Raw genomic sequence first — 24,351 nt, forward strand, 5'->3', positions numbered from 1 at the left:
CATGGAGACGGAGGGAAAGAAGGCGCGGTCAATGTATTTTACAGCGCTTGAGGCCGAAATTCTGATGGCAGCATATGCTGATAACATGCAAATTCCGCGGAAAAAAAGTAACACAGGCTCAGCTGCAAAAGAAAGGGAGCATGCATGGCAAAACATAGCCGACAGAGTCAATGCGTGAGTGTTAATTTAAACATTGATCTAGGGATTTCCACCCATTTAACACGTTATTTTATTATTTTTTATTTTTTATTTCATACATTTTATTTTGTGACGTGATGTGAGCGCAGGTGCAACCCAACAGGCCCCAAACGTTCCTGGCAGCAAGTAAAAATGAAATATAAAAATATAGTCCAAACAGGTGGTGTAATTGTATTATGAGCCATAGTGCTTGGTCTGTTTGTCCGATGTAAATCGATTGCAGTTAGAGGCTACATTAATTTTCTTTCTGTAAGCACTTATTGAAATTATCTGAGCACATTACAAGTACATATTTGCTTACTCTGTATGCTCAAATGTGACCCGTTATAGCCAACAGAAAAAAAAGCGGAGGCCCGAAAAACAGGTGGGGGTCCTCCACCACCACCACTCACAGAGGCTGAGCAGTTGGCTTCCACATTTGTGATAATGTTGGCAGCATCACATATGATCTTCACAGTGCAGAGAACACAAATTAGCATCCATTACTATAGTGAAATAATTTGTTAGTTTGAAATGCTACAGGGAACTATGTACCTGTACATTAATGCTGTGGAAAGACTTCCTGTTCACATAGTCTCCTTCATTTACTGAAGGAGCAATGATTGGAATGTGAGTGCCATCTATACAGCCAATCACGCCTGGGAACCGTGAGAATAAATGTAAAATTTAAGTAGTAGTTCAAATATCACCACATCATGAATTAAGTTTTGTTCATCCTGATACCTGCAATTTTGTGGCATCCCTCTTTGATAAATCGTGTGGGTCTATGACCGGGGAACACCACAAACGAGTACAGGAGACGTTTCAGTGCAACTGTAACATTCCTGACTGCCCGACAGACGGTAGCCTTGGAAACGTGCTCAGCGTCACCAATATTATACAGAAAGCTCCCGTTTGCAAAAAACCGAAGTGCAATACAAATAATATGTACAGAACTGAGAGAATGTCCGCGATGTGTCACATGAGCAATATTAGGCCTGAGGATGTTATTCAAATAAATTATAGATTGTGCTGAAAAATGGTAACGTTCACACAGGAAATCATCAGGAAATGATAAAATGTCCAAACGCGCTCTAATCACTCTCTCCCGGCGGAGAGCTCTGCGGAGAATTTGGGCTTCAACATCTACTGGCTCTTCAAGGAAGGGGCACGCCATGTCTGACACTTCCTACAGTCAGGTTTCCCACAAAGAGGCAGAGAACGTCAGGGTTAGTTGAAGTAAACCTGCTAGGGGGCAGGTTAGCTTCACGGAGTGTGTCGTCATAGTAACTCACTCAGAATTAATCTAAACTCGCTTTGTGAAACCGAAAACCCAGAGTTTTCGTTAACTCAGGGTATACTTACTCAAAGTTTGCACTAAACCGGCTTCCTGAAATAGGGCCCTGCAGAGAAAAATGTGTGTATTTGTTCATATAGCAGCGGTCAGGACTTGACTGGGACAAAAAAATCAGCCTGGGCATTTTGACTAGAGAACGGCCCACCAGGTATTATAGGAAAAGCCATAAAGCCTTTGAATGAAAACAAATGCTGTTGTGACAGTGATGTACACTGTCTTGTTGGTATATATGTATCAATCTAATAAACTTAAACCTACACCATCCTCCCTATTCTGGTACTTACTTACCAGAAATATCAAACAACCTAATCAATAATTACATATACCTAACTAGCAGGGTTGCCAACTCCCAGTAAAAAAAATAGGGGACCACCCCCCCACCCTCCGCCTCATGATGCTTAATCGACGTAATCGACTTTAATGTATTGCCAGGGTAAAACAAATGCACAGAAACCAGTTATTTTTCTACAGTAATTAAATAGATTCAATATCTTTCTGCAACAGAATTGCAGACTGCACACATGGTACTATAGCTCATTAGGGCATATATTAGACTTAATATTTACTATATACAATAATGAATTTTTATATATTTTACATCAGATGACCACTTTGGTTGTAAGATTTGGTTGTATTTATTAAAACCTAGACATTTTAAATGAGAATAAGAAAGAAAAGTTTACGGCTGTGGCTCCAGCAAACATCAGCTGATACTAGAAAGTAATATCAAATAAATTATAACAACAGCTTATCAAGCTTAAACGTGTTGCTGTTGTTTAGCGCGACATCCGCTGGTTTCGTCTTTCTGGCGCAAAGTGGGGGATAAACAAACGAGACGGACTTAGGACAGCAAAGCCGATCAGCTGATCATTGATGAGTTTCATGATTGAAGTAGCAACAGGAGATGGAGGGGGAGAGAATGAGAGAAGAAGAGGCAGCTATGCAGCGTAAAGACACAGAATAACTCCAGCTTTGTGTCTTTTTTATAAAAAAAAATTGCTGAAGTTCGGGACAAATGACGTTCCTTTACACCAAAATACAGAACTTTAAAGTTCGACCTCATCGGCTGTAATTGGTCCAGCCCAGAGTCGATCATGACCATTTGGCCAATCCACCACCTTTCATTGTTTATACCGTTACAAAAAAAACAAACAAACAAAAAAAACCGTCGGCCCATTAAAAACGAAAAATCACCATCAGCCCACCGGGCAGATGCCCGGTATGCCCGATGGCCAGTCCAGCTATGGCAGCGGTTATACAGTTTACAGTTATATACAGTGTTGGGAGGGTTGCTTTTAAAATGTATTCCATTACAGAATACAGAATACATGCCCCAAAATGTATTCTGTAACGTATTCCGTTACGTTACTGTCATTGAGTAACGTATTCTGAATACTTTGGATTACTTAATATATTATCATGCTTTTTACAACAACGTGAATGTACTATTGCTGTGTGATTTATTACTATTACTGAAGGTCCGCGACTCCGAACTGTAGTAAAGGGACCTCTGACTAATACGGCGGGGTCCCTGTCGGCTCGTAGCCGAAAAATAGCTTTACTTTGTTGTGTGGGTCAACTTTTCTTGAGAGAGACAGAGAGAGGCGTTGAAAGACTGCTCCAACGGAACTTATTGTTTTCGGAGGAAAACACGAACACGGTGTACAGTCGAGTCTTAATAGCTTACTTACAACTAGGCTCGTCAGACACTCTTCTTGGCTGAAGTGGTTATTATTATATTTACATGCTTCCAGCTCCCGTTTTTCCTCGACGACAACTCGTACCTTTCCACTCCCCTTTTTCTCCCTCCTCGCGCTCACAGACCCATAACGTGTATGGCAGTCCATTCTCCCTGCAACACGGACTACACTGCCCATGATGCTACATTCTTTAGAGCTATGCTTGTAGCATTCAGCCTGTTAGCTTAGCACAACAACAACAACAACGAAAAGGCTCTCAGGAAACACACAGTCAAAAGAGAGAGAGAGAGAGCGTCGCCCTGTAACCATGGCAACCGTAACGCTGCCGCCTGGAACAACAGCACGTAGCTGTCAAACAAAACCCAAACAGTCCTGACCCGCGACAATATTAAACAGGAAAGTACCGCAGTGTAATCCATTTATTTCAACAAAGTAACTGTATTCTGAATACCACCTTTTTAAACGGTAACTGTAACGGAATACAGTTACTCATATTTTGTATTTTAAATACGTAACCGCGGTACATGTATTCCGTTACTCCCCAACACTGGTTATATATGGTACAGATAAAGGTGAGAGGGGGGTTACTGGGGCTTCGTTAGGTACACCTGTTTAGCAGATCCTCCAAAAATATCTAATCAACCAATCAAGTCACAGTACCTTAGTGTATTTAGGAATGTTGAAAAAACCTGTTTAAGTTCTAATCGAACCTCAGAATGAGGAAGAAAAGTGGTTTAAGTGACTTTGGCAAGGTTGCTTGTGACAGATGGACTATTTCACAAAGTGCTGACCTTTGCGCCACTAAGCCTAATCTTAAAAGTAGAGATAGTGTCTGTCTCCTGAATCCAAATTGGAAACTGGCTCCACAGAAGAGAGGCCTGAAAGCTTTGCTTCCCATTCTACTTTTAAATGCCACAAGTAAAGTCACAAGCAGTTGGCATACTCTAGGATAGTAGAAAAGTGCTATATAAGAATCAGTCTATTTACCAAGTAAGCCGGTAATCTGAAGAGTGAAGTGCTCTATTGGGTTGATAGGGTACTATAAGGTCTTTGAGATAAATGGGGCTGAGTGAGCATGCAAGTGCCAATGCCAGGGATTCTTACTGCAACATTTTGGATCAGGGAGTTTTAGGATAAATAATAATCTGATAATCTGACTGATAATAATGAATTACAGAAGTCCCAGAAGTAACAGTTCCATGAACTAGTTTTTAGCATTACTTTGAGACAGAATGTTTCTAATTTTGGAGATATTGTGGAAATGGAAGAAAGCAGTCCTACATATTTGTGTAATATGTGCATTGAAGGAAATATCCTGATCAAAAACAACTCCAGCATTCCTCACAGTGTTGCTGGAGGCCAATGTAATCTTCCAAAAATATTGGAAATTGAATTCCAATCCTACTAAAAAAGTGAATTCTTTTTGTCCATGATACACAACAAAGAGATATTTGACATATTCTTGTTTAATTACAAATAGAATATTTGATATCAAAGGACCTAAAACAAAATCAGCCATTGAATGTGGAGAAGAAACTAAAAGAATGCAAGACCAAATTACACTTGTGTTTTAAAAAATATCTTGCAGTGGTGAGTACCAACCAAAAGCGGTCCAAGGAAGGGCTACCAGTAAACCGGTGACAGGGACATAGGCGCCCAATGCTCATTGATTGGCGCAGGGAACAAAGGCTGGCCCATGTGGTACAATATTTAAAAAAAAAAAAAAAAAGAGCTAATATAACAGAAATAGCAGAAAAGAGTTTCATATAAGAGTCCAAACACAGTGCACCACAGCTTGCTTTGTATGGGATTGCAAAGTCACAGGTCAGTCACAGTCCCTTTGCATGTGAGCATCAAAACTTGACCTTGGAGCGCTGGAAGAAGGTAGTCTGATCTGGTGAATCACGGTTTCTTTTACGTGATGAGGACAGACAGATGCATGTGCAGCATTTATCTGTGGACGAGATGGTAAATGGACTGGTTCTCATATAGCGCCTTTCTACTCTGAGCACTTTAGACAACTTGGTTCGTTCACCCATTCGCACAAGCACTTTTTTCTATGCTCTGCTATGTAAGTGCTTTTTATCTAACATTGACATGCATGGGATTAGTATCTTGCCCAAGGATATTTGGCATGCAGACCAGAGAAGATGGGGACTGATCCACAGCTATCCATGGCAGCAAGAGGGAAGGAAAGCAAGTTGGCAAGGATAGTGTGACACTCTGGGCAAAATTCTTCTGAGAAACCCTGGGTCCTGGACTTCACGTGGATGTCATTTCTAGACATAGCACATACCTGAACAGTACTGCAGACCATGTACACCCCTTCGTGGCAGTGGCCTCTTTCAAATGGATAATCCTCCCAAATCCCAAGTCTGATCAATGGAGTCCCCTCCTCTCAACTTGCATGACTTAAAGAACCTGCTGCTCTCGCCGTATTGGCAGATTCCACAGGACACCTTTACAGGTCAGATCTGTTTTAAACAACGTTAGTATGGTGGTTGTGCTGTGGTCCATGTACAGTTATCAACTATTTTTTTGGTATATTTATTTGTGTTTGTAGTGTGTGTGAGAGCGTTTCAGTAGTGTGTGTGAGAGCGTTTCAGTAGTGTGTGTGAGAGCTAAAATTTCAGTAGTGTGTGTGAGAGCGTTTCAGTAGTGTGTGTGAGAGTGTTTCAGTAGTGTGTGTGAGAGCTAAAATTTCAGTAGTGTGTGTGAGAGCGTTTCAGTAATAATGTCCCTTACGGCACCTCATAGCCCACCCCTAATACACACACACACACACACACACACACACACACACACACACACACACACACACACACACACACACACAAAACAGGGCACTAGCTGTTCATTATAAATATAATGAGGCAATGGAAGAATGTATATAAAAACACTTATTCCACACAGATGTAGTAGATGTTATTTTAATAGGTGTTCAAGAAGCAAAAGTTGCGTCAGAAGAAAGTGTCAAAGGAATAACAGTTGCATCAGCAAACAGTGTCATGACATAGTTTAGGACGATGTGGGGTATGGAAGGTCGGGTGGCTAAGGGATCCCACACTAAGCAGGGGTTCCAGTAAGGCAAGGCTGCATGTAACAACTGGGCTTTAACAATCAAAAACAGACGTTTCATAATGATTACAGTAACATAAATTAGAGTAAGCACATGATATACAACCCTATTGGAGGAAAGATACTTAGAAGATCCGACAATCTCTTCATCACAAAAAAGTCATGATCTACATCCAGTAAAGGGTAAATAACCTTATACATGTGCATGTATAAACAGATGCATATTCATTTCTATATTTCACTGTTTGTTTGTTTTTTTATTTGACTAAAACTATAAAAAGGAGCAGTAATAAATAAACCGGGACTCAAGCATTTCATTGTTGTGATTGCAGAAGTGTCCCAGTTGAACTCTTCTGAACAGACTTTTACTTTTACTGCAAAGGAAAAAAGTAACAAACCGGGGAAAGAGATTTTCCAACCACTCAATATGCACAAATCTTTCTTTTATCAGTCTTATGGATGGTGACATGACAGTCCTTTGGACTTAAAACTGCCCCACATTTCCAGTGACTATAAGGTGCAGCAGCTTTTCTGTCATGAGAACTGTTGGTTGTAACAACTATGTACCTTAGAAACAGTATACCATCATAGCATACAATACAGTACAATCAAGACTGAATTAGAAAAATACAGGTACAAAATGATTACATTCAAGAAGACAGTGCTAACACAAAAGGGTATTATAATCATTTAGGTCATTAATATAGGAATTCAACATTATAGAAGCATTTTCTAGGTAGAAAAAGTGAGGGAAAATGACAAAATTATGGCTGTATTGTAGATGTGTGGTTTTGTTACTGACACACACACATAGTGCCTTGAAAAAGTATTTGCCCCAACATGTTACATAATAAATTGTGATGAACCACATTTTTAGAAACCCGAGTTCACTTTCACTATCCACACTCCTGCCAGACCTGCTGAATTAAGACATTACTTAAACAGAACCTGTCTGACAAAGAAAAGTAGGCTAAACGAAAGGACATCATCCCATAACTTAAAGAAAAAGATGACATCTATCAGACTGGAAAGGATTTCTATGGCTTTGAGACTCCAGCGAACAGTGGGATTCTTTTTCTGGAGTGGCCAGCCTACCAAAATTACTGCAAGAGTACACTGAACAACTTGTAAAGAACAGCAAGGCTCACTTGCCTCAGTTATGAAGCAGTGTTCATGATTCAACAATAAGGGATATCTATGGAAGAGACCCAAGGTCAAAGCCACTGCTGTCAAAAAACAAATAAACAAAAAAACTCCAATTTGATGATCCAAGAATTTTGGTAAAAATACTCTATGGACTGACGAGGGAAAAGTTGAACTCCTTTGGAAATGATACATTTCGTACAATTTAACATAAAACCAAAATAGCATTTCATAAAAAGTACATCATACCAACAGTTAAACAGTATGATGGTAGTGTGAGGTCTGGGACCCAGATGACTTTGCATGATTGTTTAAACTATTAATTCTGCTCTCTACTAGAAAATCCTGAAGGAGAATTTGGACTTACCAGAGACCACACTAGAAAGTCCACCTGTGAGGGGTTTGGTGTGGCCTAGTCAAAGGTTTTTCATTCTTAAAACACTCCAATGTGGCAGATTTCAATTCCGCAAAGAAGAATGTAACAACATTCCTCCACAGCACTATGAAAAAAATCACCAGTTATCAGAGATGACTGAGTGCAGTGTATGAGTTCTTGCCACCAAGGACTTGGATCTTTGTCTAATATTCGTTTTGTTTAATGCTCTCAAACCTCTGTGTTTCACAAACAGGCAAAGAAACAAAGAAATTAGCAAGGTGGCAAATACTTTTCCATGACACTGTATACATATATCATTAAAATGCATAATTTCCACAGAGTGGGTAAAATTTATATATGCTTCCAAGACCATGACCATTTTGCCTTGGGTCATAAGGTGCAAATACTGAATATATACAGGCATTTAGTGGTGCCTTTTTGTTGCACTTAATTCCAACTCTGTATCCCACACAGGATGAATTGTGCTGATAATGTTACCTGAATATTTAAATACCTAAAAAACAAACAAAAAGAAACAATCTAGAGCACCCCCCCCCCCCAAAAAAAAAAGCAGGATTTGTGGCTGAATATACCTTTCCCTTCTTTGGCAAATGTCAACATACTCACTTGCTACAAGCTAGTATCTGTCTCTTTTTTTTCTCTGTGTGGTCTGGGGGAAGACAACTTCTTTGTCTTTACAAAGAACTACACTGATTTCCACCAGTGGAAGAACTATACAGTTTACCATTGTACCAAGTGACAGAAATGTAACTTTCTTTTATATCAGAAAAAAACTACATACATCCATTCTTAGGATTATCATAAAGCATTTTGGGGTTCCTTTAACTTTGACTCTTTTTTTTTTTTTAATAAAACAAGTTCTTAGATGAATTAAAGACTTGTTGCATGTACAGGAATATTTGCATTGTAAGGCCTATATAAGATATGAATGACTCTGAAATAATGTATTTCTAAAAAAATGACTTCTCTGAGATCCAATATTACAATATTTCTGTCTCCTGTCATTAAGTGTCTGAAAGCACTGAAAGACACCTCATTATTTGAAGACAGTGCATTTTTTGGTGCCTCTCTGCTTATCACAGTAGAGACACATTTGTCATCCGTGAGCTTAATTTTTTTTTTTTAACAACAGTCCTAATCCAGTAAACTTCACCTCAGGAAAAACAGTGAAGTTCTTAAGGGACTTAGTTGAAAGAATATCATAAACACACACCCAAAAAAGAACGATCAAATAGAAAGCTAAAAGCTATAAAAGTTATTAAATGTGACTGAATCTAAGTATTGGTCTCCAAAGAGGAAGGCTCCTCGTGGTACATACATGACAGGAGTCTCAGTGGAATGAATATATATATATATATATATATATATATATATATATATACGTATATATATATATATACACGTATACATATATATATACATACGTATATATATATATATATATACATACGTATATATATATATATATATATATATATATATATATATATATATATATATATATATATATATATATATATATATATATATATATATATATATATATATACACATACACACATACATATATATATACATACATATATGTACACACACATATATTCCACTGAGACTGCTCTCATCTATGTTGAAATTGTGGCTGGTTTTAGCCAGGTCCTGAGGGTGTTAAAGATACTACTGACTTAAGTAAGAACACTGCCTCTGGTGGAGATGATGCATTTTATTACCCCGTTACATGAGCAATTTAAACTTAAGATTAGTCTATTTTTATGGTATAAACAAGCAAAACACCTCTTTCATGAAGTAAGACGTACACATAAATTAACCTTTCTAACTGCTACGCAAACTGCAATAAGATCAAGTATTGACAAAAACTGCATTCACTTTTCAGAAATGTTTGCACTGACTTTGGGACACTGAGCAAGAAGCTGCTTGAGGGCTTTCTGGTGGCAAAGAGGGTGTAGGTGGGAGGGTTAAGACTATAGTTTAAGCACTTTTCCTCAATCTCCCCATCACAAAAATGTGTTTTTTCCCCCACAAGCCTCACAGCCACACTGTGATTCTACTGCTAGAAATTAGACAGGGCTCCTTGTTTACATGCAAGTGATGCACAGGTCTACTTTTCATATTCAGGCTATAACACATTTATTTGCGGTTACCACACTTTTGTAGTAAAGCATCACAATTTTAACACATATCCAAACCTCAACCAAGATTTCTTCAGTGTTTGAGTACACCGTAAGACTAAGTTAGTAATGGTCTACCAATCGTGGTTGGTTACCCTGGTTTAAGCCATTTTGGGTTGAAGCTAAAAGGGATTAAGAGCTATTTAAATGCAGAGGTATTGTAACAGAGGTGGAGGGAACTCTTCAGCAGGTGTATGTGTGAGGTATAAAAGATGAGAGAAAGCTGATTTGTCTCTAAAACAAATGCAGTTTCTTTTTTCTTTCCATCTAAAATGCCTTAACTTTAAAATGGCCTCTGTTTGATAAACATGTACAATAAACCCATGACATCCATCTCTATAAGAGAAGCCATGCACTGGTTGATAGCTTGATACTTTCAAAGGCCCTATTAGCATATCTGGGAGTGGGGATGGGGATGTATGGACTTAAGAAAGGCATCTTTCCCCCAAACCAAAAGAAGGTTTAAGGGGAAACACTGAGATAACGAGGAGGTGGAGGAAGAAGAGGAGGAGGAGGAGAAGGTCTCCTTCTCCTTCGAGGAAATTTACCACAAAGCGGAAGGTGGAATATGTCCAAAGCTTCTCGATCAAGTCTTCATTCAGTGTGGGGCTACCACAGAGGAAAGTTGAGATCCAATGCAAACCTTCGTGTTGTGGCTTCTCAGAACAGCAGAAGAGTTTCACTGATCAGCGCAGGAGATGAGAACTGGAGTCTGGGAAAGTTCGTTATTCTGACTCTCAGCCAAGCCTCTCTGACCTCTGAAACAAGACAGTAAGAGAGACTGAAGAGTATGCTTCATTTTTTAAACTAGTTTAAAGATTTTGCTTTCAAGCACTAGGCCCATTGTCTTTTAATGCAAAGTTCTTGGAAATTCTTTCAAGTTCTCTGCGTTTCCACCATAGTCTAAAAGACTATATGACATATGAATAGCATTTTTTTCTTTCCTTTTTTCATGTCTTCATTCTTGACAGAAGACAAATCAGTCATAAAACCAAAATAACACAATATACAATAAAAAGAAAGAGTATTAAAAATGCTATAACTCTCCAAGCTTTGTTATTGCAGTGCTGAATAACACAAATAAAGAGTCATTTGATATAAAGCTGAATCAGAGAGTAGAAATGAAAATAAAAATACTGGGTTGCAATGAGTCATATGGATGCGTCGTATAAATAAAGCTGAACTGAACTGAATGGTTCATATGAGATATCTAAATTCTAGACAGCAGCATGTAAGGGTGCTAGCAGTGCACTCTATTTTTTTAAATGGTCAAATTTATAACATTTGAGTGAGGAATACTCCCCCCCCCAAAAAAAAAATTTGCCTACCTTAATTAAAATGACCCAATAAATAAAACCTAACTAATCTCTGGTATATTACAATCCTTAAGTGTTAGCAAAAGAATAACAATCACAAGCCAAGTCCATGCATACGGTAACCGGTCTCTACCTGTGAATATTTTCCATGGCTGCAACCTCAGCGAGGGCAGCCAAGCTGAACAAGGCAGGCAGCTCTTGTGATATGGTGCTTCTTTCTGCCTCCTCTCCTCTGTGACTATAGCACCCCATTTCATTGCATAAATTCTGTTGTGGTAATGGCTTCTTATCCTGGTCCTGGTTCAGGTCCCTTGTTTTGTCTTCTGTAGTAACAAAGCACATATGTACAATTCTCAGGAACATAACTGAATATTTTTCAGAACATGTCATTAATAGTTTCTGCTCACATATTAAGTTTCAAAATAATTTTACCAAAAACCGTCATGACATGAGATGCCAGAGTGTATCGTGCCACCAAAAAGTAGAAATGGTTGGATCATATAAGTAAATATTAGCTGATTTATGTGGTACGTAGAAATGAATTTGGTCAAATGTGCTCTCACTCAGTTCTTTCACTATCTACAGCACATGTAGCATCACACATCACAGCAAAGGGTGTACTAAGAAGGAAGGAGCTATATTCAAACACTTATGTTTGGGGATGCTGTGACTCAGGTGGCAGAAAGGGTCATCTACCGACTGGAATTTCGGTAGATTGAATCCCAGCTCCTTATGTTTGTGTGTAAGAGTATCCTTGGGCGAGAACCTCGAGTTCCCCCTGATGCATCCGTCAGAGTACGAGTGCGTGAATATTTTCGCTAATTCTTTTATCTGAAGAATGCTTTAAGCAGAGTAGAACAGAATAAAATAGCCCTTTATTCCTTTTGTACATGTACAATGAAATTGTGGCCGATACCATACGTGAGATACAAACTCCTGGATACATTTTAGACACTCACCTGCCATTCCCCTCTGACCTCTGGCACAAACAAGGCATTTTTGCCTAGACAAACTGGATTTTATTGAAAATCTGGAAACTGTTGTGCAGGAAAATCCCAGTAGATCTGTTTCTGAAATAGTTGAGTATTACTCAGACTAGCTTTCTTCCTCATTCTGATGTTAGGTTTGAACTTCAACCATCTCTGCATGCTTAAACTGCTGCCATTTGATTGGCTGTTGAAATATTTGCATTAACAAGAAGTTAAGCAGGTTTATCTAATAAAGTGGTAAATTTAAGAATAAAATTATTAGTTTTCACAAAGTCTGTGGATTCAGTTTTTATTATGCCAGTTTGCATAAATGCAGTGGTCCCTCTTTACCATAAAACTAAACATATGACTAAATATTCTATTTCCACTGCATTTCAGCTCTGCCACAAAAAGACTGTGTGATTGTTACACAGGAAGCATGTAGAAACAGCTTAGAAAAAGAGTTTGGGTGACTGCACAAGTTGAGTGCTCAGACTGAGTAGAAAAGCGCTATATCTTAATGCATTCTCAATCAGCCAGTTAAGTAAATCTTCAGAATCTGAAAACGCTACATCCAGATGAACAGAATCAACCTTTGGAAAAAAAGAATTGGTCGATTTACCATTTACTAACAAGAACAACACAAAAAGGCTGTTTATAATTCTGATCATTTATCAGTACTGATACATGTGAGACTTTATCAGAGGTGTGAACATCACAGCAGATGCCTTTGTGTCAAAGTAACTGAGAATAAAACACGGAAAAACATGAAGGAGATTTTCCTGGCCTGGCTTTTTATAGCATATAACCTTAAAAATATTCTGCATAATTTTAAAAAGTATAAATTTCTACAGTATTGAACAGCAGAAATTAGGCTTTCTTGTCTGAGGACATTCAAGTCCAAAAAAAAAAAAAAGACAGCAGCCATTAGTGCTGTAAACAACGGTAGACTGGTGGGTAATAAGCGAATAAATAACGCCAAAAAACAAAGATTTGAGATGGGAAAACTGTTCTTGAAGTACAGAGAGAGAGAGAGAGCTGTGCACGAAGTGTGATTTTATCGTGGTGGAAGCAAAACAGCAAAAGTAAGAGGAAAGTAATGACAATATTTATCAAATGTGAAGCGTAGTTTAGATCTTATTTTGCTGCTGGTTCAGTGAATTTTGGTTGGAGAGAGACGTGTCCGTGTAGGTGCCGTCGGGTGAGAAAGCCAAGAAAGAGAAAGCTGATTCTGATGCGTCGGGTCGGTGCTCTGTGTTTACGTCTTTGTGCAGAATCCGTGTACCTGCTCTCATTTGCTGTTTGGTGGTTGTTGAAATAGTTTTGAGAGCTTTAATCTGAGATTCTGGCGTTTCTGGCAAAATATATTTATATTTAAAAGTTGATTCAGGATTTAATGAATTGATATCGCTTTATTCAAGCTACTCACCTCCCTCTTCCACCTGCACTTTCAAATGTACACACAAAGGACTACGGGACAACTACAGGACCATGGCCAATTTTAGAGGTCCCGCCCCTGACTATCTCTGATTGGGTCACACGATAGCGGCATGATGTGTGTCAGTTGTTGACCACACGGACACTTTCAGAGTTGCGGAGATTTTGAGAAATACATTGCTGCCATTTTCAATTTACAGTTTAGTGCCAAGATACTGTATACAAGAATTATCAGACAATGTAGGTACAGGCTGCTACAAGCTAATAAGCTTTTAGTTCCAGTTTCCTTAATATATCAGCCTGGGTGGACTGAGTATCTTACTAATTAAATAAATTAAAATATAATATCAGCATAAGACAAATTCTGGACTATCAAGTTGGACCTGCCACTTCCAAAATGACATTTTTTTCATGTATATTGATACATTGAGCTAAACTGCAAAAACAAAATGGATATTGACGTTACTCACCCTCACTTGGAGACACACTGCCATGTGCCGTGCGCACCAAGTGTGTAATCTTAGTCTTCCTTGCCTTTCGTTTCTGGCTACCAACTAGTATCTCCATGGTAGCAGTGCCCTGGACATCTGGGCACATTATGGGAACGGGAGCACATAATTTGACTTCCGAACCTATATCCAGTGTGGAATCAGTCTGTCCCACTGCTGTGGAGCACAATCACCACAATGGTTTCAGTCATTTGACCATTGCACAGACATAAAAAAAACCTGAAAATCACCGGCACAGACATTTGAGTCCTCTTAACAATGACTTAACGATTACAATTTTATCATTCATTGTGACCAAACAAAAGCATACTGTTTACAAATAATTCTCTGCAGAGTATTTCATAGATATCCCCTGTGTCCTATAGTTACAGTTTTGTTTAATAACTTAGAAATCACAAAAACAGGTAACTTTTGAACATTTTCATCCCCTGTGTTTCAGTTTTAATTTGAAAATGGTTCATGGACCTGCTATATAAAGCGCAAAAATCAACAATCTATTTCACCTTTTTCCACTGCACCTGGTTTCTCCTTTTTTTGTTTGTGCAATCTCGTCCTAACAATCTTGTGGAATGTAGTCTTTTTCTGAGATGGCCCTGATATAGCAAAAACAAACAAACAAACAAACAAAAAAAACAAACAAACAACAAAAAAACAGATAGGTAAAGAAAGGAAGATCATGGAAATTCAATGTTATGGAGTCCAAAGGTTTCTTTGGTTTGTTTCTATTTTTTTATACATAATGAGAACTGGTCCTTAGTACCTGAATAGGACTGTATAAACAGGTATAGAGTGGATTATGGATGATAAGTGAGGGTGTAGAAATGGGTGACAAATTAATAAAAAAAACTCAACATCAAGCTTTAGTGCCTTAATGTCCATAGGTGTCTAAAACATTGATCGAAAATATATTTATAGTTAGATGTTTTGATGCCGGCAGTGGAAATTGCTGTCTAACAACTGGGCGAAATCTTCAGTTAGGGTACGGTCCAATGACTGTGAAGGCCATAGAATGTCATTCAAATAATCCTCATCTAATCACCCAATGAAATGTTGTGAACTGTTGTGTCCTATACACTGGGATATCGTGATCCTCAAGAGACCACATCCAGTAACCATTCAATCTTCAGTCAAAGGGAACACAAACCCCCCAAACAAAATCCTCCAAATCTTCAGGGGCCGAGGGTTTGAGTGTTTCTTTAATTTGTCACTCATATGTTATATCACATTATTTATTCTAGTGTAGACTGGACCTCAAACTTTGTTCCTACCTTTTCCGGTCTTAGACTCATCTCTTTGGATGGTGGTGCTGTCGGACTTCTTTTTTTTTGCAACAGCAGTGCCCTTTTTATCAAAGGTCATCGGGCTATACTGTGGCAGGCTGTTAAACTTCTTCTCAAACTCCTCCTCCAGTTTACCTAGGCTGACAAGTAAATTTCAGAGATTCACAAAGGGTAGCTTAACAAGCTTTAAAAAAAAAAAAAAGCCAAATGTCAGTGATCTTGTAAATTCTTCAAACACCAGCACAGAACAATAAACTGGACACAGGGAAAGAATGGGCATTACAACTACTTGCACAACAAAATTTAGGTGCAATGAACTGTTGAGTGTGGTTTCCATTTTAGTGGTTCATTATGGCATACTCGACATACTTGACTATTATATATGTGTAATCTACAGTGTTGGGACTAACGCGTTATTAAGTAACGCGTTACAGTCACTACGTTATTATTGTGGTAACGAGCACGGTAACTAGTTATTATGCTAAAATCAGGAACGCGTTAGTCGTTACTGGGATTTAGATAGGGTCGTTACTCGTTACTTCGTGTGGTGGCTATCGCGGAGCTTCCAACAGATTCAGTAACATTAGCAAGTGGTGGAGGCCAGCAGATGGATGAAGGAAAAGGGACGCAGAAGGAAAAGAGACCCGAGGAAGCCGCCGGTCCAAGTGTGAACTGAACTTCAGGTAAGAAGTTATGACCTGCAGTCTCTCTGGGTCAGATATGAACCAAGTTTAGGTGGAGTTTATTTTCGTTATTCTGACTTTTTCCGTACTGCGTGCTAGCTAGCATGACGGAGTTTCTATACAGCTGGGTGGGTGCTATGAAGTTAATGATGTTGAACTTTATTTTGTTCATAAGTTATTAGAGTTGCCAACCGTCCCGTCTGGTATTCAGAGAAAATATTACGCGTTTCTTATTGAGGTGAAAAGGAACAGTTTGTCCCGTAATTCAGCTACAATGAAAAAGGCACAAAGCTGGAGTTATTCTGTGTCTTTGCTGCACAGCTGCCTCTTCTTCTCTCATCCTCTCCCTCTCCCCCTCCCTCTCCCGTTTCTACTTCAATCATGAAAACTGATCAATGATCAGCTGATCGGCTCTCTTGTTTGTTTATCGCTCACTTTGCGCCAGAAAGAGGAAACCAGCGGATGTCGCGGTAAACAACAGCAGCACGTTTGATCAGCTGTTGTTAGAATTTATTTAATATTAATTTCTAGTATCAGCTGATGGTTGCTGGAGCCACAGCTGCAAAAAAGCTGCTGGTCATGATATGGTTTGGTTATCTGGTGAGAGGGAAACATGAAGATGAAACCAGGAGATGTCCTTACTGAATCATCAGAGCTGAACAGGTGATGGAGAAACAGGTTTACCTTTTAGGTGACATGAATGAGTTGAAAGGAAGTTATGAACTGTTTCTGAGAGACAAATAACCCCAGGATCCTTTTTTATGTAGCTGACAGCTGGTAACTGTGCAGGGGCGGATCTAGCAAAGTGTTGCCAGGGGGGCATGTAGGGCATTAACAGGGAGAGGGGGGCACAAAGAAATACTTTTCTTTCTTATTCTCATTTAAAATGTCTAGCTTTTAAAAAATAATTATCTGAATCTTACAACAAACGATTGATAGATTGATGCATATATACCATCAAAACAGTGTACATCACTGTCACAACAGTGTTTATTTTCATTCAAAGGCTTTATGATGTTTCCTATAATGATGGGCCGGTCTCTAGTCAAAATGCCCGGGCCAATTTTCTGTCCCAGTCCAGCCCTGTATGCAGCTCATCTGCAGTCTGGTGTTGCCTACATCTTCCTATTCAGAAGGCAGAATTTCTGAGTTCTGAGTACAAACGAAAGCACCACGACTGCAGTTTTTGTGTTGGATGTAAAAGGCGCACATGACACTGTGACGTAGGCTAGAATCATGGCAGTAGTCAATGACGGTCCAGGCGTGGGATTTCTCTCGTGGAAATATGCACATTATCTTTTCCTTTCTATTGGTAGGTGGCACAGTGCACTTGTGGCAAGTAAGCAAGCTAGAAGACTGGCAAAGTTATGGAAGCAACACATTAACAAGAGAATTCTGAGTAAAACCAAAGTTACTTTCCCTAGTAACTAGTTACTTTGAAAGTAACGAGTAACTTGAAGTAACTGAGTTACTCTTGAGAGAAGTAACTAGTAATGTAACTAAGTTACTATTTTAAAGTAACTTACCCAACACTGGTAATCTATTAGCTAAAAATATCATTTATGTATTACCACTCTAAAACAGCGGTCCCCAACCCCCGGGCCTCGGACTGGTACCAGTCCGTGAGTCGTTTGGTACCGGGCCGCGAGAGTAGAGGCTCAGGTGTGAAATGTATGGTTTTCAGGGTTTTTATCAGTTTTCAGCGTTATTTTGTTATAGTTTTTATCATTAACTCGGTTTTCCTGGGTCTTTTCACGTGTGTTATGAATAAATCTTCTTTTTTTCGGTACCGGTACTAGTTTTATTTTGTTGTATTTATTTAAAGGCCGGTCCGTGAAAATATTGTCGGGCATAAACCGGTCCGTGGCGCAAAAAAGGTTGGGGACCGCTGCTCTAAAAGCATTCCAGACAGGAATTCTATTACAGCTTTGTCAGTATTACATATATATTCTAAAACCTTTTAATTATTCACCAAAGGAAATCTAAACACATACACACAAAAGTGGAATAGTGCTAATATGATGTATAAATACAGGCAAAATTATTACACCCCCCGCCCCCCCAAAAAGTTTATTTCAAACTTTGATTCAATTGACCTCTCTTTTTTTCTGGGACCAATATTACAAATATATCTATATATAATTATATTTTCAAGTTACTACGGGCCACAAGAGTGAGAATGATACTTGGATTAAAAATGAAGGATTAGTTACTTACTCCTATTCCTCAGAATGACTGTAAGAAAAGCCAACTCACCCCTGAGAAGACTCGTCTTTGGACTTGGACTTCTTGAGCTTCTTGGGACAATTAGGTCCTATCTGTGAAACTGTCCAGCTGTCATCACTCCAGTTAGCGTCATGATCAGACGTACGGAAAATACCTCTTTTACCTGCAGATATTTGCAAAACACGAATTAAATTCTGCCCCTTACATGTATCAGTCACATCGTTCTTGAATCAAAATAGATACCTCGGTCAATATTGGCTCTCAGTGAAGTCAGCATTCCCTCAGAGACCAGAGTTTTATATAAGGCGCCTTTACAGGTTCGCTCTGATTTCCTGGACCCACGATTTTCAGTGTTAGACTCACAAGTTGCATCGCTTGACCTTTCCTTTCCTTTGTCGTGCTCTTCAAGATTAACAAGTGAATGATTGCAAGAGGACTTATGGGGTTCTATTGTCTGTCCTTGGAAATCAGTGCTTTCCACGTTTGTTGCTTCTGTCCTGGAGCCAATATCAGACAACTTTTCTTTCATTTCTACCTCAGGGGACCTGTGCTGTCCACTCTGCCCACTGCTGTCATCCATCTCCTCTTCATCTTTGACAAAGCTCTTGATTTTCGGCTTACTCTTCTTTTTGGGCAACCCACCACTAAGACAATTGTCATCCTTCTTCTTGGACTTTTCCTCTGTGTCCAAACAGACCCCTTTAGCCACTGACTCGATTGTACTGAATACACTGTCCAGGCTTTCTGAAGGGTTAGCCTTCTTTATAACTTTCTTTGATGAACACCGGCTCTCATCATTGTCATTTGACTTTGCCACGTCTCTTTTCTTACCTTTTTTTTTGACAAGTGCATTTTGGCTGCTGAATTGTGGGAGAATGGCATTAGTGGAGGTAGACGTGAGAGAGTAGAGCGAAGGTAAGAGTGCTGCTTTGTGAGGAGAGGCAGGGGAGAGGTCAGTGTCTGCTCTCTCCTCCTTGACCTCTGGCTTGATAGCAGTTTGTTGGAGAGGGTCTGTGGAGGAGCTGTCTTCTGGCTGAGATGCAACTGTGTCCATTTTTCCAGCTTCAGATGCTAAACACATCTATTTGGAACAGAAAAGCTTAAATCAAAGACAAAGACTGGCAAAAGTTCACTCAAATACCACCAACAGCAGTTTTTCCCTCTCAAATATTATCAATTCCTCATGCCTATCAATGAAGTCTAACATTTAAAGATACAGCCCCTTAAAATGACAGTACCAAAATTACCCATCAGTGATGTAGTCATTTTATTTACTGCATGCTATCATGCATTTAAATGTATTAAGGTCTTCTATAATTGTCATGGAATCATAATGCCCAACCTGTCTTTAAAACAATTATTTGTGTATATAGGCCAGTGATGCTTTTGCAAGTTCTTCATTTCGTATTTAGTGGTGACTGGATCAAATTCTGTTGCAGATACAAATTTTGGTGACTGTTATGTTATGTACTGGCAAAGTACATTTAAAGTGACACATGTAACAAATGCAAACTGAGGACATAACATTGTGTTTGCAGATGGATGATGAATATGAAAATCAGAAGAAATAGCATTTACAATACAGCTGGTTGGAAGGTTGGTGGTTCAATCCCTGACTGCCCCAGCCTGCATGCCAAAGTATCCTTGAGTAAGAGACCGAACCCCAAATTGCTCTCCAATGTATCCATCTGAGAGTGAATGTGTTTGAATGCTAGACAGAAAGCACTTAGGCAAAGAAAAAAATGTGTTTGTGTGAATGTGACATGTTGTTTAAAGTGCTTTCAGTGCTCAAGTAAAGTAGAAAAGCAGCGTGTAAAAACCAGCCCATTTACCATAAAAAAAAACCATATAGATGTTAATTAATGCTGTATATATGGCAATGATTGGCACACCCATTAAGGAGGTGAGATGGTATAAAGAGGTATATGTATATATGCCATGATCATTATAGTAACAGGAGAAAAGCTAAAAGAAGATACATGTTTGTCGGTGTAGTTTTGTTTTTATGTTTTTAGCAAATATAAACTGAAAGTATTAATGTTTCTTAACATAAAAGATTAGAAATATTATTGAACTCTAAAGGTTTCCATATAAAAAACTCAAATATAAGTTTAACTGTAAATAACTAATTATTATATGTTACAAAAACAGTCTTCTTTGTATTTCCCAAACTATTTTGCTCTTTTTGTTTTAGTGGTTGTTCAGATATAGTGCATTGTGAAACATCTTGAGGATTTCTGCCATCAAGTCAGGTCAGTTTTGAATGTTACTAAAAGGAAATGGAGCTTCTACATAATAATATCACTTTAACAGTATACAGTGGCTTACAAAAGTATTCGGCCCCCTTGAACTTTTCCACATTTTGTCACATTACAGCCACAAACATGAATCAATTTTATTGGAATTCCACGTGAAAGACCAACACAAAGTGGTGTACACGTGAGAAGTGGAACGAAAATCATACATGATTCCAAACATTTTTTTACAAATAAATAACTGCAAAGTGGGGTGTGCGTAATTATTCAGCCCCCTTTGGTCTGAGGGCAGTCAGTTGCCCATAGACATTGCCTGATGAGTGCTAATGACTAAATAGAGTGCACCTGTGTGTAATCTAATGTCAGTACAAATACAGCTGCTCTGTGACGGCCTCAGAGGTTGTCTAAGAGAATATTGGGAGCAACAACACCATGAAGTCCAAAGAACACACCAGGGGTCAGGGGGTAAAGTTATTGAGGTCAGGGGTAAAGTTATTGAGAAATTTAAAGCAGGGTTAGGCTACAAAAAGATTTCCCAAGCCATCCCATCCCACGGAGCACTGTTCAAGCGATCATTCAGAAATGGAAGGAGTATGGCACAACTGTACCAAGACAAGGCCGTCCACCTAAACTCACAGGCCGCTGATCAGAAATGCAGCCAAAAGGCCCATGGTGACTCTGGATGAGCTGCAGAGATCTACAGCCCAGGTGGGGGAATCTGTCCATAGGACAACTATTAGTTGTGCACTGCACAAAGTTGGCCTTTATGGAAGAGTGGCAAGAAGAAAGCCATTGTTAACAGAAAACCATAAGAAGTCCTGTTTGCAGTTTGCCACAAGCCATGTGGGGGACACAGCAAACATGTGGAAGAAGGTGCTCTGGTCAGATGAGACCAAAATGGAACTTTTTGGCCAAAATGCAAAACGCTGCACATCACTCTGAACTAGAGATGGACCGATCCGATATTACGTATCGGCATCGGTCCGATACTGACCTAAATTACTGGATCGGATATCGGAGAAAAATAAAAAATGTAATCCGATCCATTAAATATCACGAAAGCACCTCACAAAACTTGCAACACGCCGTAACTCACCTCAGAACGTTAGCACGTCGGAGCAGTATGCATCACGTGATAGAGCGGCTGTGGCATGCGGGACCTGTCGGTGTTCTGGATAGCATGTGGAGCTTCGCTAGCAACCCGGCATTTCATCTCTGACAAAGTTATCCCCGAGAGAAGTAAAGCAAGTTTGTAAGTCCATCTCTGAATGTTTGTAAAGCATTCCTGCGTTAAGCTTACCAAACGATATATGGAGCGACTGCCTCTTCTGGCTGCTACTTCAATCATGAAACTGCTTAATGATCAGCTGATCGGCTTTTCTGTCGCGAGTCCGTCTCTCTGGTTTGTTTTTGGCCCACTTTGCACCAGAAAGAGGAAACCATCGGCTGAACAACAGCAGCACGTTTAAGCTTGATCAGCTGTTGTTAGAATTTATTTATTATTACTTTCTACTCGAGGATCTCTTTCTACGTAGCTGACGGCTGGTAACTGTGCAGGGGCGGATCTAGCAAAGTTTAGCCAGGGGGGCCGATAGGGCATTAACAGGGAAAAGGGGGCACAAAGACATACTTTTCTTTCTTATTCTCATTTAAAATGTCTAGCTTTTAATAAATAATTATCCGAATCTTACACCCAAAGTTTTAATTTGATGTAAAATGAATAGAAGTCAATTACTGTATATAGTGACTATTAAGTCTAATATATATACCCTAGTAAGCTATAGTACTTTTTCCTTTGGGAAGGTACCATCTGTGCAGTCTGCAATTTTGTTGAAGAAAGATGTTGAATCTATTTAATATTTCTTGAAAAATAATTGATTTCTGTGCATTTTTTTTTCCACACTGCATCAAATTAAGGTTGATTACGTTGATTAAGCATCATGAGGTGGAGTGTGAGGGGTGGTTCCCTATTTTTTATTTATTTATTTTTGTTGTTGCTGGGAGTTGGAACCCTATTAGTTAGGTTGCTTAATATTTACGCTAAGTACTCTTTAAAATACCAGAATAGGGAGGATGGTGTAGGTTTAAGTTTATTAGATTGATCAGTATTGCTGAACTATGAAATTTTTTTTTTTTGCATACAGGTATAACAGAATAGCTTTAGTGTAGTTGTTGTTTTAAACTTGAGTATGAACTTATACAAAATGCAGCAAGATATTTTAAAAAAAACAGTTTTGTTGATTAAAAAACATTATATCGGATTCATATCGGTATCGGCAGATATCCAAATTTATGATATCGGTATCGGACATAAAAAAGTGGTATCGTGCCATCTCTACTCTGAACACACCATCCCCACTGTCAAATATGGTGGTGGCAGCATCATGCTCTGGGGGTGCTTCTCTTCAGCAGGGACAGGGAAGCTGGTCAGAGTTGATGGGAAGATGGATGGAGCCAAATACAGGGCAATCTCGGAAGAAAACCTCTTGGAGTTTGCAAAAGACTTGAGACTGGGGCGGAGGTTCACCTTCCAGCAGGACAACGACCCTAAACATAAAGCCAGGGCAACAATGGAATGGTTTAAAACAAAACATATCCATGTGTTAGAATGGCCCAGTCAAAGTCCAGATCTAAATCCAATCGAGAATCTGTGGCAAGATCTGAAAACTGCCGTTCACAAACGCTGTCCATCTAATCTGTCTGAGCTGGAGCTGTTTTACAAAGAAGAATGGGCAAGGATTTCAGTCTCTAGATGTGCAAAGCTGGTAGAGACATACCCTAAAAGACTGGCAGCTGTAATTGCAGCAAAAGGTGGTATTCAGGGGGCTGAATAATTACGCACACCCCACTTTGCAGTTATTTATTTGTAAAAAAATGTTTGGAATCATGTATGATCGTTCCACTTCTCACGTGTACACCACTTTGTATTGGTCTTTCACGTGGAATTCCAATAAAATTGATTCATGTTTGTGGCTGTAATGTGACAAAATGTGGAAGAGTTCAAGGGAACAGAATACTTTTGCAAGCCACTGTACATGCTCATAGTGGTATTCAGTCAGTATCATATCGGTCTGATTTTTAATTTCAAAATAAAAGCCCTCAAATAATTGTTCTTCTTAATTCAACATTCAGTCACAAAAACTACCTCATACTGAACATCTCTAAAGACAAATGAAATGTAAATAATAGTAGATTTACCAAGTTTCAGGCCCCCTCCCCAGCATGTTAATGGGGTGGATGTAGAGGTAGTAACAAAATATTAGGTTTACACCTAGATAACAACTTAGACTGGTGTCTAACTATACAAAATGGGGAAAGTCGCCTCTTTTTGTTAAGAAAACTAAGATGTCATGACATCTGCAGTAAAATGCTGATGGTAGCAGTACGGATGCTGTGTTGTCTTCTGTGTCCATTTCATGGACGAGGTATTCATTGCAAAACGTGCATAAATTCAACAGCCTGTGCAGGTAGAATTCAGCAGCCATGTGCATGTGCTGCTATAGTTTCACGCTCTTGTGGTTTGCTCTTTGAGAGAAATACTGCTTGCTCTAATCAACTGACTTTTGACTGCTTGGAGGCAAAGCCCAAAGAAAGCGAGGCTCCTAATGTGAACTCCTAATGTGTCAATCACTTTGATGG

The 24,351-nt window shown here is 39.1% G+C and overlaps 1 protein-coding gene across 1 annotated transcript in view; it reads right to left on the reverse strand.

The window, feature by feature from the left end:
- Window positions 1-9,464: 9,464 nt before the first annotated feature.
- Window positions 9,465-24,351, reverse strand: part of bbx (BBX high mobility group box domain containing) — a 46,605-nt gene continuing 31,718 nt past the window's right edge. The window contains exons 9-15 of the mRNA XM_085364297.1: window positions 18,701-19,538; window positions 18,488-18,620; window positions 15,537-15,688; window positions 14,772-14,861; window positions 14,230-14,424; window positions 11,488-11,677; window positions 9,465-10,796 (exon numbers count right to left, since the gene is read on the reverse strand). Coding sequence (XP_085220423.1) covers window positions 10,718-10,796; window positions 11,488-11,677; window positions 14,230-14,424; window positions 14,772-14,861; window positions 15,537-15,688; window positions 18,488-18,620; window positions 18,701-19,538 — 1,677 coding nt within the window. The 3' untranslated portion in view covers window positions 9,465-10,717. The remainder of the gene's footprint in view (window positions 10,797-11,487; window positions 11,678-14,229; window positions 14,425-14,771; window positions 14,862-15,536; window positions 15,689-18,487; window positions 18,621-18,700; window positions 19,539-24,351) is intronic.

This window comes from Diplotaxodon limnothrissa, linkage group LG10 (genome assembly GCF_057381915.1).
Source record: "Diplotaxodon limnothrissa isolate DT_005_m linkage group LG10, D_limnothrissa_male_GT1.1, whole genome shotgun sequence".
Taxonomy (NCBI): Eukaryota; Metazoa; Chordata; class Actinopteri; order Cichliformes; family Cichlidae; genus Diplotaxodon; species Diplotaxodon limnothrissa.